Raw genomic sequence first — 20,941 nt, forward strand, 5'->3', positions numbered from 1 at the left:
GTTTAAATTTCTTTTGTTACATGCTATATAATAGATTGAATCAGTACATATAAAAAAACTTACTGAAATTTAAAAATATATCAATGCATATATACAAAATAGCCTCCTAATTGTAAAATAGACTCACTGATTCGGTATGTTGGCTTATTGCTGTGCCTCCTAATTCAGTAATATTGTGGTTTAACGATAAATAGATGTACTTAAAGAAGAAAATCCTAGGTCATAGGGGTCCTAAGCACTGTTAGAGAAAATCTGAGCTGTCAATCAGGACTGCATTAGATTGCATATAGTCAGGAGCAAGAAGAGGTGAAACTTTTAGATCCCTTTCAGCAGTTACTAAGAAAACAAGTGGTTCTCAAATTATAGTTCCTATATGGTTCTGGGAACCTCACCTTGAAACTGATATAAGAATGTTAAACATTGGCCCTATCTAGATCTACTAAATCAGAAACTTAGGAGGTGGGACCCAGCAATCTTTGTTTTTAACAAGTCCTCCAGAAGATCTCAATACATGGTAGTATTTGAGAACCATTGTCTCAGACAATAAATATCTTCCCATTTATTTTTCAGTTTAAATATGGTCAGTCATTTGGCCTCCAATATAGCAGGTACTCAAGTATTATATTATATTATTGATTCTTAGCAAATTTTGATACAAGAACATTGTGCTGCAATGTTATTTCAAGGCTGGTAGACTCTCAGCTGGAGATGCTATGTTGTGTCAAAGGGCAACTGCCTGAGCACCTAAGGAGGTGTACTCAACTAATTCCAAGTGGGGTAGAGAAGGCATCCCAGATGGTATGGCATTTAAGATGATATTAAAGGGCAAGTAGCAGTTGGTAACTGGAAATCGGGAAAAGTCATGCTAGGCAAAGAGAACTGCAAAAACAAAACATTATGGTTACACGCTTTCTCCTCTTTAGAAACTTAAAGAACAAAATGACTATATTTATCTCTATTTTTACCCCATGTCTAGCACTAATACTCTTACCAATGTTTATTAGTGTTTTTGAATGAGTAAATGAATAACAAAGTCATTAGCACATACTAGCCTATAAAACTTCTGCTGCTATTGAAAACCTAAGGGACTGAAAGATTGCATCTGAGAAGTGATTAGCCATGGTCTCTAAACTTGTTTATTCTTATATCTTATCAAGTTTTTATTTAAATAATTGCTCATGGTTCCAAAATATATAACTCATTTAAATATATTTTATACACAAACTACTATACAAATAGTGACACACATTTTAAAACTTGTAGAAAATGAAAAATTTAGAAAAAGAAGCTTGAATGTTATTACAAAATAAACATTCATAGTACTTTTAATATTTTCCTTCACTTCAGTGCATAATCCCACATGAAGGTCATGACAGAGACGTCTGGCATTGTAGAGAATGATCTTGGGAATCCTCTTCACTGCCAGCTATGGGGTAGGCTGCATTGGTTGCCTAGTGCCATGCCCAGAAACATTGCCTGGTCATGGGCAGAAAGGATGAATGGTAATAGCACAGCAAATCATGACTGTGCCCTCCAGAAAGATCACTCAGATTATGCAAATCACATTTGTAATGTATCTGTTATGAGCAAAGGGAAAGAAATGAACAGTATGTGCTCACTCACTATGAAGATAGAATAGTGTAATAAGGAAACAGAGTATAATAATATTAGTAGTAGGAGGAAACAAAGAAGTAAAATAAAATAATTGTTGAAAACATTGTTAACAAAACAATAGGAAAGCAAGATATTGTATGTGCATTCTCAATATAAAATTATATAACATGTCTTAATCTATTTGCCTTTCTGTCTCAGTCAATGGAGAATGAATTATGACTAAGGCTTCTGCCCTAGAGAATCAAGGAAACTTAATTCATCACATTGGGTTCCAAGTGATTTTTGCATGTTAAAGAAGCACATAAAATGTTGACATCTTAATGTCCCTCACTGATGCTGACATTCTCTGAAGGTCACGTCTGTTCATTTATACTGTAGTCAAGGGCTGTGGATATGGCAGTAGCTGTAAAGGAAAGTGCTAAGGGAATGGTGGATGGATTATTATCTTTGTATGCTGAGGGCTGTCTTACTGATTATAATAAACCAGTTTGGAGACAATACCTGTCCAGCAACTGCTGAAATTGTCAGGTTTGGGCTATGTAAGCTGAGGCCAATAAGTGCAAAGTAAAAAGGCATCTGATTTCTGGGACTGGTGTGAAGAAGGTGAATATTGGAAGCAGCAGAATTTCAATAGGAAACTCCTAAATTATCTGCTATGAAATCTCACAGGATGGGTTAAGATAGAAGTATTAGCAGAGGGCTGTCATGAGAGCAGAAGGCAAAGAAGCCAGGCATGCACAGGCAGAGAAGGTTCTTTGTAAAAGTGTACACAGCACAGCACAGCAAGGCTTAATGAATATTGTTGCCCATCATACTCATTGCTGCATGGGGACATAAGACCAAAACCACCAAACATAACTTTTGCAGTTTTCATCACATCCACATTTACAAATGTGCTAATTAAAGTACTACCCTAGAGGCCCTGAGGAGAGATGTTTTCGTCTTGTTTTGTGTCTCTTTTAGTCTCCATTGGTCAGTATTTACGGAAAGCAAGGCTAAAGAAATTCCAGGCACTACATTGTTTTTATATTGAATTGAATTAAAATCTAATGGGAGAAGGCATTTATATCATCAAACATGAAGTACTGTTGTGAAATCACATAGCCTAAAAATACTCCAAGTGAGAATATTTCAGCCATCTTCTAACACTGGAGTTTCAAGGAGGGGAATCCTGTCTTGTTCCATAATAGTCTCATACTAAAAGAAGCTAAAATTATAGATATAATAGCTTCTCCCAAGGTATCATCCTGGCAATTAACGTAGTTGATTTTGCATAATGAATATTTAGGGTACCATACCTTCCTGAGATGTACAATCTACATCTCACTTATTATTTGCCCTTTCTGGACTACAAAATAAATAAAGTAGTGCTATGTTGATAGATGCCAAATCATCAAAAATTAAATGTGGACAGTGAGGAGCCTCGGCGTATTAGCTGCCACATTGAAAATCACTGTCTTAGTCATTCAACAAATGTTTATTGATTGCCTACATTTTACACTCTCTGGCCAGGGGTGCCAAAATAGTACCTGGTAACCAATTGTTTTAGAATAAACTGGGAAGGTTTTAAAGGGATAGTTCAGAGCCCCATCCTTAAACATGCTGGTTCTAAAGGTGGAAGGTGATATATTAGGTATCTGTCTTGTATTTCAATAATTCTAGTGATTCAGATGCACGACCAGGTCTGGGAAACTCTACCCCAGAAAGTAGGAAGCTGAATCAGACACAATGCTGCCATGAGAAGCTTACAGTCTGTGTCTATATTCTGTCTATGTTGATATGCACCAGTGGCTTCATAAAGTCTTTTATAACTTCACACATTGGGTTTTTTTTTCTCCTATATTCCAAAGGAATTTTATGGGACTTGGGATAATATTCATTATATGAGTTATATTGTGATAGAACAGTAATGATGTCATCAGATGTTGCTCAGCATTAATAAGCAGTGTGATCTGACCAATCACTCATGCTCTCTGTGATGCATAATGTAGTCACATTTTAATTATCTGCAAGTAAGTTAGTCCTCATGAAAGCATTATGCATCTCCATATGTTTATGGACACTTGCCTAAGTCAGTTTGTTTATATTCAAGAAATAAAAACATAATTTTAAGATTAAATGAAACATTATTGGCCTAAAGATCACATAAATAATTCCAAACCAAATCATGTTATTTTCAGATTTTTAAAATCTTGTATTACCGATACAGCTCCCTTTCTTCATATATATTAACATAGTTATATCTACATAAACATTAGAATTTATGTAGTCTATGTGCCATAAATATTTTTACTATTTTAAGTGATATGAACTTCTTAGATGTTTTCATGCATTCACAAATTCTCTTTTCTCTTGTTAATAAAACAAGAGATTTAACTTGAATCTATACTATTTATGCTGAATACTTCCGTAATAGAATAATCTGCATCTCTGATTCTAGAAAAATTCTCCTAAAATGTTTTTCACATTTTATACTTGCTAGTCTTATGACAACATAGGAAAAGTAAAGATAATCCTATACGCTTCTACACTAAAACACACCCCAATTTTAGTTATATGATATATTTATTTATAACAATTATAAAATTATTTTACATCATTACATAACTTGTAAAGACTTTAAATTTTTACTGACACTATGTGTAACACTCTTGATTAAGAGCTTTAAGTTGGTTGCAGACAAGAAATTAGAGAGATTAAAAATAATGCAACATATATTTTACTCTCATTGAGTTTACAATACTGTAATAAATACAGACATGAATATAAATAATATATGACAGTGAGTGGAAAAATGGAAGAAAAGGAAGTAGAAAATGTAGCTTTAACATGAAATCGTACAACCTTAACTTGCTAATATCAAATATTATTATGTGCCCTTCTAATGTAATTCTTAATTATAAGCAGTCTTACTTTTGCCAAGGGAATGAGATAAAGAGACTGCTTTAAAGGCCAGAATTGGTTAAGTTAGATGGGCAAGAAGTCTCTGGGGATTTGTTCTAAAGATACAAGAGCAGCCCAGGTGGAGGGATGCCTATAAATCTCTGAGATCTCTCTGTCTGTTTCTCTGTCTGTCTGTCTCTCTCTCTCTCCCTCACACATGTGCACAACTGACAAAAGAAAATGGACTATCCTAATACCTCTTCTGATGGAATTGATCAGTTTAGACATCCTCGTTCCATATCCACCTGGCTTGTCTTTTAGCTTCACTCTTTTCCTCAAAATGGGTTTAAACTTTTTTTCTTTCAGTGTTTGTAGTTCATTCAAGTTCATTCTTGTAGTGCTAACAAGAATTCCTTTCCTTCTTAAAATTTTGCTCTGTTTTGGTGGAATTGTGTTGCGGACTAAATAAGATCTTTATAAAGAATAATAGAAACTGCCGGGCGTGGTGGCTTACACCTGTAATCCCAGCACTTTGGGAGTCCGAGGTGGGTGGATCACGAGGTCAAGAGATCAAGACCATCCTGGCCAACATGGTGAAACCCTGTCTCTACTAAAAATACAAAAATTAGCCAGGCGTGGTGGCGCGCACCTGTAGTCCCAGCTACTTGGGAGGCTGAGGCAGGAGAATTGCTTGAACCCACGAGGTGGAGGTTGCAGTGAGCCGAGTTTGCGCCACTGCACTCCAGCCTGGCAATAGAGTGAGACTCTGTCTCAAAAAAAAAAAAAAAGAGAGAGTAATAGAAACATGTAGTAAAAGTAATAGCGAATGACAGCAGTACCTAAACAAATGTGTACCCATATTTGAGGTTAGCTGAGATATTCAAACAGCTGTTGTTTTTAAAATTTTTAAAGCCATATTCACTGTGAGCTTTAGCTCTTCTCAGTACTGTTGTTCACTACCAGAAGTTCCCTAAAATAAGAAATTGATATTACTTAAGGTTTAAGCAGTGTTATTTTTTAAAGCAGAAATCAAATGTCAAAATAAATCCAAATGGATAAATCCTATCTTAATCGTGAGCATATGTTTCTTGTTCCCTGCTTGCTAAACCCAGATGTTAATTACTACATTTGTGACGACATTGCTCTTTTCTTATTTGGAGCTAGCTGAGATTATGTTGCACGCAGGATAAATGTCATATGTGTACCATCAGTAAAGCCAAGATTACTTTACACAGTCTACTAAAATGTTGATGACATTTTAAACTAGAATTGTAAAGGATTCTTTAAAAGTTCACTATTCTTCATAGTGTCATTCTTCCATGTAACTCTAATATGAATATAGTGGGTTGAACTACATTAAAGACTGGACATTCTGACACACTGCTTTATAAAAAAAGCAATAAAATAAAATTACTGTTCAACTTTGATTTAAAACTCTTATGGAAATTCATTTTTAAATTCACATTTTTACAGCACTTCATCGTATTTGAGAGAGATAGATTTAGCTTATTGTTTTAACTCACTAAAGCTAAATCTTGCAGCCAATTCTAGATGTTGGCTGGCCAGTTAATAAATGGGAATGCTTAATGTGCTATTTTTAGAGAATGAAAAAATTGATCTCGCTGTTATATTACATTACTTCTGGCCTTTGCAAGTACTTTAACTCTGTAGTCTTTGATAACAAGAATATGTTCAGATGACATAGGAAAAGCACTTAGGTTTAAAGTAACTTTGAATTGATCAACTCTCTGAAAAAATCAATCATATTAAATTGTAAATGACTTAACATAATTGGCAAACAAAGGATCTGAACTTAAACTATAAACTGATGAAGATTTTAATTTAAAATTATTCAATTGGGTTTCAAATTTGTTCTTTATTGATTGCACTGTTAAATTTAAAAGCACATTATTAGACATTGGAAATCCTATATTAGATAAACATATCTACTCTGACAGTGAAAAAATACATATATATATACATAAAACCTCATAGAGCATTTCATTTAGCTTAACACATTTAGCTGAGTCATTGATATCAAAGGACAGTAACTTTAGATCCCCTAAGAAAAATCCCAAACGTTTATTTATTTATTCACCAAATATGTAACGCTCTATATAGGAGAAGTGTTCCAAATATCTAACAACTCTTAGTACACAAGCACTGACCTAGTCAGGATGATTGCCAACCACTAATGTGCCTTTATGGCCTGACAAGCTTGCACTGGCTGAACATTTACTGTAAGGGCAAAAACTTGGGAATGGAGAGTGGGGCAAGAAGGAGTTTGAATCTAAACCCACTACATTTGAGTTGCCCATAAGGCTTCCAGAGATGTCAAGTAGGAAGGTGGATTCATGTATCTCAAGTTTAGGGGGGAAGTTAGGCTGGAAATACTCATAATGCAGTTGTCAGCAAATAATTGATTATCAAAGGCATGAGACAGGATAAGATTACTTAGGGTGAGAGTGTAAATATGAAAAAGAAGGAGTCTGAGGACTAGACTGTGCAGAACCCCAATTTTAAAGCTTGAAGAGATACAGGAGAATCGACAAAGGAGGCTGAGCAGGAGCAACCAGTTGGACACCAGAAGACTGTGGTGCCTGAAATTTCAGAGAAAAGCATATTTCAAAGAAGAAGGGATAATAAGTTGTGTCAAATGCTACTGATGGTCAAAAATTGAGAATTGACCACTGGATTAAGCAAAAATGGATATGATTAGTGAAATGAAGAAAAACAGTTTCAAAGCAGGCTGGACAGGATGGCCAGCTAGAAGCAGCTAGTGTGCACAGCTCTCATGGAGAGAAATAGAAGGGGCAAGGAAATACAGCACCTGCAATTGAAGCATCCAGGCTCACACATTGGGATTCATCAAGAAAACAAGTCAACCCACAGAGAATGGAGAAAAGCAACAACTGCCCACTCAGAAGTGACACAGAAACAGGGGAACCTCCCCAGCCCAGGGAAATGGTAAGTGAGTGAGGAAACCCCAGGAACCACAGTTTTCCCATGGATCTTTGCCACCCTTGGGTCAGGAGATCCCCTCGTGAACCCACTCCACCAGGGCCTTCAGTCTCACAGACTGAGCTACGTAGAATCTTGGCGGAGCGGCCACTAAGACACACGTGAAGCACCAGGAGCTTTAGATATTGGGATTCCCAGCAAAAGTGGCTGCAACTCTGCCAAAGCGAAAGGTTAGACTCCTATACATACACCTAAGAAAGGGGCTGAATCCAGGGGGCTGAGCAGCAATGGTGTGCAGGCTCCGCTTCCACAGAACCTGGCAGGATGAGACCCACTGGCTGAGAATTTCAGTCAGTCACTACGGTAGCAGCATTACACCTCCCTGAGACAGAGCTCCCAGAGGGAGGGGCGGGCTGCCATCTTTGCTGTTTTGCAGCCTTAGCAGTTACTGCCTTCAGTGCAGCCACCCTAAGAAAAAGCAGTCAGACTGCTTTTCTTTTTTATGTGGGACCCTGACCCCTCTTCTCCTCACTGGGCAAGGACCTCCCAGCTGGTATCACCAGCCACTCTCACCAGTGTTTTCTAATTGGCAGTGGTTCCAAGCCTCTCTGGGATGAAGCTCCCACAGAGAGGGACAGGCTGCCATCTTTGCTCTTTCACAGCTTTAGCTGTTGTTGTTTTCAGGCACTAGAGAGTCCGGGGTGACTTTAGGCTGGAGCAGTCCCGTGGCACAGCACAGCAGCTCTGTGGAGAAGCAGCCAGACTGCTTTTTCATATGGATTCTGAATCCTATTTCTCTTCACTGGGCAGAATCTCCTGACTGAGGTCTACAGCCACCCCTGTCAGTGTGTTCAGGCCAGCAATAAGTCCATACCTCCCTTGGATAGAGACAGAGCTCCCAGAGAGAGGGGCAAGCCACTATATTTGCTGTTTCAAAGCCTTTGCTGTTGCTACCTTCACTGTAGGTGCTGAAAAATCCAAGGTGACTGGGGACTAGAGCAGACCCCCAGCATACTGCGGCCCTACAGAAAAGTGGCCAGACTGTTTGTTACATGGGTCCCCAGCCCTGTATCTCCTCAATGGGTGGGTCCTCCTGGCCTGAGTCTCCAGCATTGCTCGTTAGGAATATCGAGACAGTAACAGCTCTGCAAATCCCTGAGACAGAGCTCCCAGTGGGAGGGGTGGGTTGCCACCTCTGCTGTTTTGCAGTCCTTGTCCTGCTGTCTCCAGGCTCTGGAGAGTCTGTGGAGATCAGGGGCTGGTCCAGACCCCCAGCACAGAGCACCCACCGCACAGAAAAGTGGACATACTGTTTGCCACACAGGTCCTGGTCATCACTTCTTACTAGGCAGGGCTTCCCAACCTGGGACTGCAGCACAACTACCCTTCCCCTGCCTAACCACTTTAATCAGAGGCAGCCCACCAATTAAAGGAACACCCACATTCAAAGATAAGAAAAAACAAATGCAGGAGCTCCAGCAACTCAAATGGCCAGTTATGTCCTCCAAATGACTGCACTAGTTCTCCAACAAGGGTTCTTAACTAGGCTGAGTTGGCTGGAATGACAGAAATAGAATTAAGGATATGGATAGGAACAAAGATCATTGATGCTCAGGAGAACAGCAAAACCCAACCCATAAGAATCACAATAAAATAATATAGGAGCTGACAGATAAAATAGACAGTTTTTTAAATAGACAGTTTTTTTGTTTTTTTGGTTTTTCTTGAGACAGAGTCTCGCTCTGTCGCCCAGGCTGGAGTTCAGTGGCGTGATCTCGGCTCACCGCAAGGTCCACCTCCCGGGTTCACGCCATTCTCCTGCCCCAGCCTCCTGAGTAGCTGGGACTACAGGCACCCGCCGCTGTGCCCAGCGAATTTTTTTTTTGTATTTTTGGTAGAGACAGGGTTTCACTGTGGTCTCGATCTCCTGACCTCATGATCCGCCTGCCTTGGCCTTCCAAAGTGCTGGGATTACAGGCATGAGCCACCATGTCTGGCTAAATAGACAGTATTTTTAAAAACCCTAATAGATCTGATAAAGCAGAAAAACATGCTAAAAGTATTTTACGATACAATTACAAATATTAACAGCAGATTAGACCAAGCTGGGGAAAGAATTTTGGAACTTGAAGACTGGCTCTCTGAAATAAGACAGTCAGACAAAAATAAAGAGAAAAAGAATGAAAAGAAATGAACAAAACCTCTGAGACATATGGAATCAAGTAAAGAAGCCAAATCTATGAATTATTGACATCTCTGAAGGAATGGGGAGAAAGCAAACAACTTGGAAATATATTTCTGAATATAATCAATTGAAAACTTCCCCAACATTGCTAGAGAGGAAAACAGTAAAACTCAGTAAATATAGAGGACCCCTGCAAGATTCTACAGAAGATAATCATCCCAAGACACATAACTATCAGATTTTCCAAGACTGAAATGAAAGAAAAAATATTAAAAGGAGCTAGAGAGAAAGGGAAGGTCACCTACAAAGGGAACACCATCAGGCTAACAGTGGACCTCTCAGCAGGAAATCTATAAGCCAGAAGAGGCTGGGGGCCTGTATTCAACATACTTAAAGAAAAAAAATCTTCAACCAAGAATTTTATATGAACCAAATTAAGCTTTCTCAGTGAAGGAGAAATAAGATCCTTTTCAAATAAGCAAATGCTGATGGAGTCCGCTACCACCAGACCTGCCTTACAAGAGATCTTGAAAGGAGCACTAAATATAGAAAGGAAGCATTATTATCAGATGATACAGAAACACACTTAAGTACACAGACCAGTGACACTCTAAAGCAAACACACAAACAAGCTGGCATGATAACCAGCTAACAATACAATGACAGGATCAAATCCACATGTAACAAAACTAAACTGGAATGTAAATAGGCTAAATACCACATTTAAAAAGAGTGGTCAACTGGATAGAAAAGCAACACCCAATGGTATGCTATCTTTAAGAGTCCCATCTCACACACAGTGACACAAATAGACTCAAAATAAAGGGATGGAAGAAAATCTACCAAGCAAATGGAAATCAGAAAAAAAAAAGCAAGAGTTGTAATCCTAATTTCCAACAAAACAGACTTTAAACCAACAAAGATAAGAAAAAAAAAAAAAAAGAGAAGGGCATTACATAATGGTAAAGCATTGAATTCAACAAGACCTAACTATCCTAAACATATATGCAGCCAACACAGGAACACCCAGATTCATAAAGCAAGTTCTTAGAGACCTACACAGAGATTAGACTCCCACACAATAATAGTGTGAGACTTCAACACTCCACTGACAGTACTAGACAGATCATTGAGGCAGAAAATTAACAAAGATGTTGAGGACCTGAACTCAACATTGGACCAAATGGATCTAACAGACGTCTTTGGAATTCTCCACCCAAAAACAACAGAACATACATTTTTCTTATTGCCACATGGCACATACTCTAAAATCAATCACACAATTGGACAAATAACAATGCTCAGCAAATTCAAAATAACCAGAATTATACCAAACACTTTCTCAGACCACAGCAAAATAAAAGTAGAAATCAAGACTAAAAATATTGCTCAAAACTATGCAATTACATGGAAGTTAAACAGCTTACTCCTGAGTGGCTTTGGGGTATACAATGAAATTAAGGCAGAAATCAAGAAGTTCTTTGAAACTAATAAGAACAAAGTTACAACATACCAAAATTTCTTGGACACAGCTAAAGCAGTGTTAAGAGGGACATTTATAGCTCTAAACACCCACATCAAAAAGTTAGAAACATCTCAAATTAACAACCTAACATCACAACTAAAAGAACTAGGGCATCAAGAGCAAACCAACCCCAAAGCTAGCAGAAGAGTAACCAGATAAGAAATGACCAAATAATATGAAATAACCAAAATCAGAGCTTACCTGAAGGAGATCAAGACACAAAAAACCTCAAACAATCAATCAATCTAGGAGTTAATTTTTTGAAAAAATTAGTAAGATAGATAGGCCATTAGCTAGACTAACAAAGAAGAAAAGAGAGAAAATCCAAATAAACACAATTAGAAATGACAAAGGGGACATTACCATTGACCTCACAAAAATACAGACAACCATCAGAGACTTACTTATGAGCACCTCTGTGCACACAAACTAGAAAACCTGAAAGGGATGGATAAATTCCTGGACACCATCCGAAGACTGAACCAGGAAGAAATTAATTCCCTAAACAGGCCAATAATGAGCTCTGAAATTGAATCAGTAATAAATAGCCTAGTAACCAAAAAAAGCCCAGGATCAGAAAGATTCATAGCTGAATTCTACCAGATGTTTAAAGAAGAGCTGTAAAATTATTACTGAAACTGTTCCAAAAAATTGAGAAGAGACTTTTCCCCAGTTCATTCCATGAGGCCAGCATCATCCTGATACCAAAGCCTGGCAGAGACACAACAAATAAAGAAAACTTCAGGCCAATATAACATTGATTCAAAGATTCTCAACTAAATATTTGCAAACCAAATCAGAAGCACATAAAAAAGCTAATTCACCACAATGAAGTAGGTAGGCTTCATCCCTGGGATGAAAGGTTGGGTCAACATATGCAAATCAATAAATGTAATTCATCACATAAATAGAACTAAACACAAAAACCACATGACTATCCCAATAGATGCAGAAAAGGCATTTGATAAAATTCAACATCCCTTCATTTAAAAAAATCTCAATAAACTAGATACCAAAGGAACCTATCTCAAAATAATAGATGCCATCTATAACAAACCCAAAGCCAACATCATACTGAATGGGCAAAAGCTGGAAGCATTCCCCTTGAAAATGCACACAAGATAAGGATGTCTTCCCTCATCACTCCTATTCAACATAGTATTGGAAGTCCTGGCCAGAGCAGTCAGGCAAGAGAAATAAATAAAGGGCATCCAAATAAGAAGATAGGAAGTCAAGCTATCTCTGTTTGCAAATGACATGATACTATATCTCAAAAACCCCATTGTCTCAGCCCAAAAGCTCCTTAAGCTAACAGACAACTTCAGCAAAGTTTTGGGATACAAATAAACATACAGAAAGGAGTAGCATTCCTATACACCAACAAAGTCAAGCCAACAGCCAAATCAAGAATGAAATCCCTTTCATAATTGCCATAAAAAGAATAAAATACCTAGGAACACAACTAACCAGAGAGGTGAATGATCTCTACGATGAGAATTACAAAACACTGCTCAAAGAAATCAAAGATGACACACAAATGGAAAAACATTCCATGCTCATGGATAGAAAGATTAATATCATTAAAATGGCCATACTGCTCAAAACAATTTACAGAGTCGATGCTATTCCTGTCAAGCTACCAATGACATTCTTCACAGAACTGGAAAAAACTATTTTAAAATTCATATGAAACCAAAAACCAACAACAACCACCACCACCAAACAAAAAACAAAACAAAACAAAACAAACACCTGAATAGCCAACCCAATCCTAAGCAAAAAACAAAACTGGAGGCATCATGTTACCCAACTTCAGAACTATACTACAGGGAGACAGTAACTAAAACAGCATGGTACTGATTGAAAAAAAAAAGACATATATATCAATAGAACAGAATAACGAGCCCAGAAATAAGGCTGCACACCTATAGCCAACCGTTTTTTGACAAACCTGACAAAAGCAATGGGGAAAGCACTCCCTATTCAATACATGCTGCTGAGATAACTGGCTCACCATATGCAGAAGATTGAAACTGGACCCCTTCTTTATGCCATATACAAAATCCACTCAAGATGGTATAAAGACTTACATATAAAACCCAAAACTATAAAAGCCCTAGAAGACAACCTAAACAATACCACTATGAACATAGGAACGGCAAAGATTTCATGATGAAGACACCAAAATCAATCACACCAAAAGGAAAAATTGAGAAATGGGATCTAATTAAACTTAAGAGCTTCTGCACAGCAAAAGAAATAATTAACAGAGTAAGCAGAAAGCCTACTGAATGAGAGAAAATACTTGCAAACTATGCATCTGACAAAGGTCTAATATGCACATCTATAAGAAACTTAAATTTACAGGAAAAAAAGCAACCCTATTAAAATGTGGACAAAGGACATGAACAGACACTTTTCAAAAGAAGACATACATGTAGCCAAGAAGCATAGGAAAAATTACTCATATCACTGATCATTACAGAAATGCAAATCAAAACCAATGAGGTACCATCTTACACCAGTCAGAATAGCTATTATTAAATAGTCAAAAAATAACAGGTGCTGGAGAGGTTATGGAGAAAAAGGAATGTTTATACACTGTTGGTGGGAGTGTAAATTAGTCCAGCCATTGTGGAAAGCAGTATGGTGATTCCTCAAGAAGCTAGAAAGAGAACTACCACTTGACCTAGCAATCCCATTACTGGATATCTACCCAAAGAAATATAAATCATTCTATCATAAAGACACATACACGTGTAGGCTTATTGCAACACTATTTACAATAGCAAAGAAATGGAATCAACCTAAATGCCCTCAATGGCAGATTGGATAAAGAAAATATGGTACATATACACCATGAAATGCTATGCAGTCATAAAAAAGAGCAAGATCATGTCCTCTGCAGGAACATGGATGGAGCTGGAGGCCACTATTCTTAGCAAACTAATGCAGGAACAGAGAACCAAATACCAAATGTTCTCATTTATAAGTGGGAGCTAAATTATGAGAACACATGAACACAAAGACAGGAACAACAGATACCGGAGTCTACTTGAGGTTGGAGGTTAGGAGGAGAGAGAGGATCAGAAAAAATAACTACAGGGAACCCATATAACAAACCTGCACATGTACCTCTGAGCTTAAAAGTTTTTTTAAAAAAGAAAGAAGATTAAAGTTTTAATCAGGAGATCTATTTATGGATCTATTAATAAATTAGATATGATTTTAAAATTAAAAAAAGGAAAAGAAAAACAGTGTGATGGGAATGTTAGGAACAAAAACTTGATTGGAATTGCTTAAGGGAGAATGTAAAGAAAGGAATTTGAGATAGAAAGCAGAAAGCAATCCTTGCAGGAGCTTTGCTCTAAAGATGAAAGAGTGTGCAGAGAAATGTAGGTCAAGATTTTTCTTTATTAAAATAAATTATAGCATCTTTATGAATTCCAGTGACCTAAGACCAGTAGGCAAGTGTGTTAACAAGAGGTAGAGGGCAGTATAGTCCGTAGACATGCTATTCAAATCAGGGCATTTTTATGAAGGAAGAAAAAATAGAGGTTAGAGGAGCAAGTAAATACAAAGAGGATGCCTACCCCACCTTCTTCTGGGACAAGGATTATTAAGAAAATGAGAGGGAACACAGATACCAATTCAGAGACTTAAAGGGGAAGAAGAATGGAGCGCTCAGAGAATACAATTTGTTTAGCACATAAGGAATTTTGCCCATGGCATTCTCCAAGGCTAATTGCTGTCTTTTCTTTTTTCCACAATGCTCCATTTTCATCTTTCTTAAAACAAACAGGATTGTAATGCTTTTCTTCTTTACATTGATAAATAGGTCAAACTAGCCTTAAGCTAGAAGAGGAATGTCCTCTAGGTTCCCTATGAAGTTCTCTCTTGCTCTCTCCTGCCTGTACCCCATCAGCACTCTTCACTTCTATAGTCCGTTTTCAGCGGTTACATAAGTGAGCCTGGACTTGGTAACCACACAGTCCCAGTTTTGTTTGTACTGATTCCAAACAATCATTTATTCTCTCTGTTATCCAACTTTCTCATTTATAGGATACAGTAGTTAAATTCAGAGTTTTTTTTTTTTCACCTGGGAAACTACAACCACTTGAGGAATTAAGCAGAAAAGAAACATTCTTCATAATGTGAGAATCTTCTAGGTATTTCAGGACACTTAGGATAAGTGACGTTGCCCATTAATTTCTAGTTGTATCCTCCAGTCCTTGACACAGCCAAAAGTATGGCCACATACTTTCCAAACACCTCATATTCCAGGGTTGATAGATAAAATATGGGTTACCCAGGTAAATTTGAATTTTCCATAAAGTTTTTAGTAAAAGTATGTCCAAAATATTGTATGGGTACCCTCTGTTTTTATTACTCTAGCTGGTAACCCTACATATGGGGAACCCTCCTGCATACATCGTAGACTATGTGAAAATGGCCCCTTAGAGTTGTGCAGTATCCAACCTACACTACTAAATGTGGCAACACTGCTCAGAGGTCAATACCAGTGGAGAACACCGGCATAGGTTATTAATGAGAGCAAATGTAGCACTGATAATTCTATAAATCTTCAGACTATCTATTGGTGCAATGTGCTAAAAAGCTGTGGGATGCATACATATAAGCAAAGTCAAGTCTGAGAAAATGTAAAAGTTGATCATTTTGAGATCCAGTAATATTACTTTTGTACCTTCTTCATCTCTTTTATTGATTTATCCCTCTCTTGACTCTGGATCTTGTTTGTTTATTCCCAGGAGAGAAAATAACCTTGTTACAATAAGAAGTTAGTATTTAGTCATCCACACCCAGAATTATAAATGAGGACTTGAAGGATATGACAGTGTAAACACAAGGGAATAATTAGCTAGTAGTGACATTTCAGACACTAATTGGAAAGATTTCTTTCCTACTATTGAAGTTTAATAACCATTGGATGGTGAGGTCAAAATGTCACCAAAGAAAAGTAATTGACTAGTTGTCAAAAGGCCAAAGAAGGTCAAATTTCCTTAAACAGATTCTGCAGTCTGAGGTTAGATTTTATGCTTTCAAAATAAAAAATCTTGACTCTGTCATCTCCTTGAATATGAGTCCATTTCTTAAAAGTAGACTTCTATTAAACAAGTTCACAAGAGATCAATTCACAGATGAAAATTGGCAACTGACTAATTTACAATGATACATAGAAGAAAATTGGTGACTAATTTACAATGATGCATAAACTGCTATGCAGATAAGAATATCTGCATTTGAAACTGATGTATTCTACATTTGAAGACAGACATCAGTTTGTTTCTGTTAACTAGTATTTATTGAAAGAAACACTGTTTTATTGAAGAGGAGCATAAGGGAATAAGTCACAATCTCTGTACTTGTATTTTACTAATATTAACAAGAGTGAAGAAAAGAGAACATGACAAACCCTGAGCAAATGGGTGGATAGGGGCAGAAAAGAAAGAGAAAGGAAAATATAGGAAGACAAGGAAGTGAGAGACCATGACACATTTGAGAAAGTAAATATAATTCAGCAAAGGTAAGCATTAAGCACCAGATGAGAAAGGGTGAGAGAAGAACATAGGGAAATGAGCAAGATCCCAGTCAAGACCAGTCTTACAAGCTTTGTTCAGCAGTTGGTCTGTTTCTTAAGAGTAATGCAGAATCACTACAGGTTTTAAGCAGTTAATTATTAGATTTTCATTTTGAAAGATCTGTTGAGCAATTGTGTAGAGAATGGATTGGATTAAAGGGTAGCAAGATAAGTATAAAGGGCCCAAGATAAGCATTAAGGCTATAACATAGATGAGAATTGACGATGTTGGAACTACATGATATTAGTATACCTGGAAGGAGAAGATGAATAGGTGAGCTATTTAGCAGGTACAATCGACAGGATTTAGCAATTAATTTTATGTATGGGGTGGGGAGAACAGAGAGTCCAAGTAGGTACACTCTATTGTGAGCATGGACATAGGAGAAGCAGCAAATTGAGGTGAAGGAAAGGAAAAACTATTTAGTGGTACGCTTTTGTGGTTTGATTTGTGCTTAGAAAAGTCAAGTGAACCAGTAAAAAGATATTTTGAGATAGAGGGCTTAGGTTTAGGAGACAAATCTGGAATAAATGTTTAGATTTATGCATCATTATAGATGTCACCAAAGATCATAATATCACCCAGAAAGGATACATTAGAGTAATAAGAGAGATGGGCCTAGAAGTGAGAAACACTTAAACTTAAATCATAAGCAAAAGGAAAAGGAGTCCACAAAAAAGTCTCAGAAGTGATGGCAAGAGAAAGGGAAGACAGTCACTTGGCAGAACATGTAATATAAAAGCAAAGACAAGACAGAATTCACTAAAAATGGAATAGCTATATCATGACAAAGGAAATTCCTATTGGTTGTGAAATATATATGTATGTAGTTTTTAAGAGAGAGCTTGTTAGAGAAGATAATTAGAGCATTTTTCAGAGGACATTTAGTGGCAGAAACCTGAATGTAGTTGATCATAAAGTGAGTAGAAATTGAAGAAGTGGAATCAGTGTGAGTGCAGACAATTCTTCCCATAGGTTTGTTTGCATCGGGGAAGAGAAAAATAACACACAATTTGCAAGGGGCATTAATGACAAAATTCGATTTATGTGTGAGTATATTTTGGGTGGTTTGACTCACCTGTTTGTTAGTTTTTAAAATTGACAGAATTGACCATATTTTATGTTGATGAGGAAAAAAGGAAGAAGAGTGAAGTGGCTAAAATATAGATGGGAATCTTCTACAAGGTTCCTGAGGAGGAACTAATAGAATCCAGGACACAGATAAAGGGTTCAGCATTAGATGGTTTGCCAGGGCTGCCATAACAAACTACTATAAATTGGGTGACTTAAACAACAGAATGTTATTGTTTCACAGTTCTGGAAGCTAAAAGTCTGAAATAAAGATGTCTGTAGGGTTGGTTCCTTCTGATGGCTATGAGGAAAGAATCTATTCCGGGTCTTTCTCCTTGGCTTGTAGATGGTCGTCTTTTTCCTATGTCTCTTCACCTTGTCTTCCTTCTATGAGTGTGTCCACATTTCCTCTTTTTATAAAGACACCAGTCAATTGGATTAGGGGCCCACTCTACTCAAGAATTACCCCATCCTAACTTAGCTAATTACATCAGCAATGACCTTATTTCCAAATAATATCATGTCCTGGAGTACTGGTTATTAGAACTTTAAGATACGAATTTGGGAGGGGGAAATAATTCAACTATAACAGATGGAAAGACACATTTTTTTTTCCATTGTAAGAGGATGGAAAGCTGCGTGTCTGTAGATTTTATGGCAGGAAGTTTAGGAATTTCCATCTGCCTTTTATTTTCTTGGAAGTAGAGATAGTCATTAGCAGAGAAGGAGTCAGAGTTGGAAGTTAAAGTCTCCTGGGGAAGAGTAGAAACAGCCATTAGACAGAGTGAGAGAAAAGAACAGGGAGGCTGTCAGGCACCTTTGACAGCTACTATGGCATCAGCCTGTGAAAGGTAGTCCAGGGAAATAATCAATTATTCTTTGGTGCCCTTTAGATAATAATGTAAGATCTCATGGAGAAGGCTACTTTGGTCATATAGTAGCTTCCAACAAAATGTATGCCAGTTTTACCAAGGAAAAGCTATTCTCAGACTTCCCAGTTAGCTATTCATTTGGAGATCAGGTTAAATGTCAATTTGTGATTATCACTATTTAAAAGAGAAGCATGCATCTCTGTACATAGTAAAATTATTTATAACTGGAATTTTTACTAAACTAATATAATCTGTTTTCTCCACTTAACTGTGTTCTAAAAGGAGAGAATACCTTATGCATCTTTCTGTCTTGAAATATCTGCTGATTCTCTCTTTAGAACACAATTAAGTGGAGAAAACAGATTATATTACTTTAATAAAAATTCTAGTTATAAATAATTTTACTATGTACAGAGAAGCATGCTTCTCTTTTAAATTCCTCAGTGCTCTGAGTGTAGTCAGTACTCAGCGAGTATTCCTAGAATTGAACCTTGAGTAGTAGTGGTTACTCACTAACTGAGCCTCTGTGTCCCACTCACAGTAATTTTTCTCAGAAACGCCATCCAAGGATACACCTTGTTTTCGAAAATTGAGATGTGAAATGCATGCATATTTGTAAAATTCAAGAATGTGGACATTTATGATGAGGTCCAAGAGCAGAGCACACTTGAACCTCTTGAAGAAATGGAAAGTAATCTGACCTCCAGTCACACAAAAGTTTAGTTTAACTTAATGGTAAGATGATAGCACTGACTTAATTAACCTTTCTAATATACTTTCTCTCTATTTGTAGAATCTATAACAGGTATCTATTTTAAAATGATCTATATGGCAATTTTATGTAATAATGAATAGGAGTAACAAATATAAGAAATAAAGAAATATTATGTTTCATTTTGTTTTTCAGAGTGATTGTGTACTTAGCTTTTTCCTCTCTGAGGCTGTGCAACAAACAGTTGAAGAATCATCACTTGTGTACCTAGGTAAGTAAATTTGTCATTGTATTATGTACAGTGATTTTCAAAATAATTGGACAAAAAGATATCACAACTAATTTTTTCAATTTTTCAATTAAAATCTCTTTTTAAGAGTAAGACTTTAATACTCTTTTCTAACCATTTCCATAGCATAAACTTGAATAATCCAGATTTTGAAAAAATAAAACATGAGGTTGTAGAATTCTAGAGGTGTGGGGCTTTGATGAAAGGTTGACTCTATTTCGTCACTAGTCTCTCAAGAAAATTGTTTCTCTGTGTTTCAAGAAATTAAATTGCAGACCACTGTCAAATCTTTTTTATTTTGATTATAATATTATCTCTTTGAAAGGTGTTTTGAAATACATTTGCACACATTAAAAATTTAGATTATTGCAAAAACTAAAATGGTTGAGAACTTTTTTTATTTCTTACATCATAGAATATTCAAGATTTGTTTCAACAGTGATGAGTGACAAAAGATTTGATTCTCAATACATTTAGATTTTCGGCTACATATTAAATATAATCTATTATCTTAAAACAACAGAATACATATTTCTTAGCACAATATGCAAATTATTACAACAAGCAAGGATTAGCAGGAAGTTATTCCTTCTTGTGCTAATCAAATTATTTTCTTTTTCATGTTTTTGAATTCTTAATTCTTTTGTCACAGAACATTAGCTGATTGTAAGCAAGAAGCACAATATTTATTTTAAGCACTATTCCTGGCTGCTAGTTGAAAATAGGTGTATGTTGTTAAATGATTACACGGTGAAATCATTCGAGTGTATTAAAATGTTGGTTAACCTAGGAAAACATTAAGCAAAAAACTCAGATTTCACTATTTTACTACCTCTGCAGGTTAATTAAGAGGGTGGATTCCAGATACCTGTGTATCTAGGCACATGACTTAGAAAAATAATAGCAATATTTAACTCTAAATATGGGAGATACTAATACTCTTTGCCTTTACTCACTAACTAAACATGCCTTGGGAGAACAATTGAGGAATTTAAGGAATTTATTTGTTTCAAATGCCAATTCAATCATCTCTCTTCTCTAGTTAAACCTTCTCTTTGGCTTCTGATTGCCCTTAGGCAGGGCCAGCTGTATCCACTTGTGACCTGCACAGTCACACAGGGCAGGCTACTTAAAAAGTCCTTGCACTTGGTTTAATACTCTGCTGCCATTGTCTTGAAATTCTAAATAAGTTTTGAAAAAGTATCCCCACATTTTTATTTTGCACGGGG

At 36.7% G+C, this 20,941-nt stretch overlaps 1 protein-coding gene across 1 annotated transcript in view; it reads left to right on the top strand.

The window, feature by feature from the left end:
- The window catches only part of PIK3C2G (phosphatidylinositol-4-phosphate 3-kinase catalytic subunit type 2 gamma), a 364,289-nt gene that overhangs the window by 292,943 nt on the left and 50,405 nt on the right, over positions 1-20,941 (top strand). Inside the window, exon 29 of the mRNA XM_019039448.4 lies at positions 19,619-19,694. Within this exon, the coding sequence (XP_018894993.2) occupies positions 19,619-19,694 (76 nt within the window). The remainder of the gene's footprint in view (positions 1-19,618; positions 19,695-20,941) is intronic.

This window comes from Gorilla gorilla, chromosome 10, assembly GCF_029281585.2.
Source record: "Gorilla gorilla gorilla isolate KB3781 chromosome 10, NHGRI_mGorGor1-v2.1_pri, whole genome shotgun sequence".
NCBI lineage: Eukaryota > Metazoa > Chordata > Mammalia > Primates > Hominidae > Gorilla > Gorilla gorilla.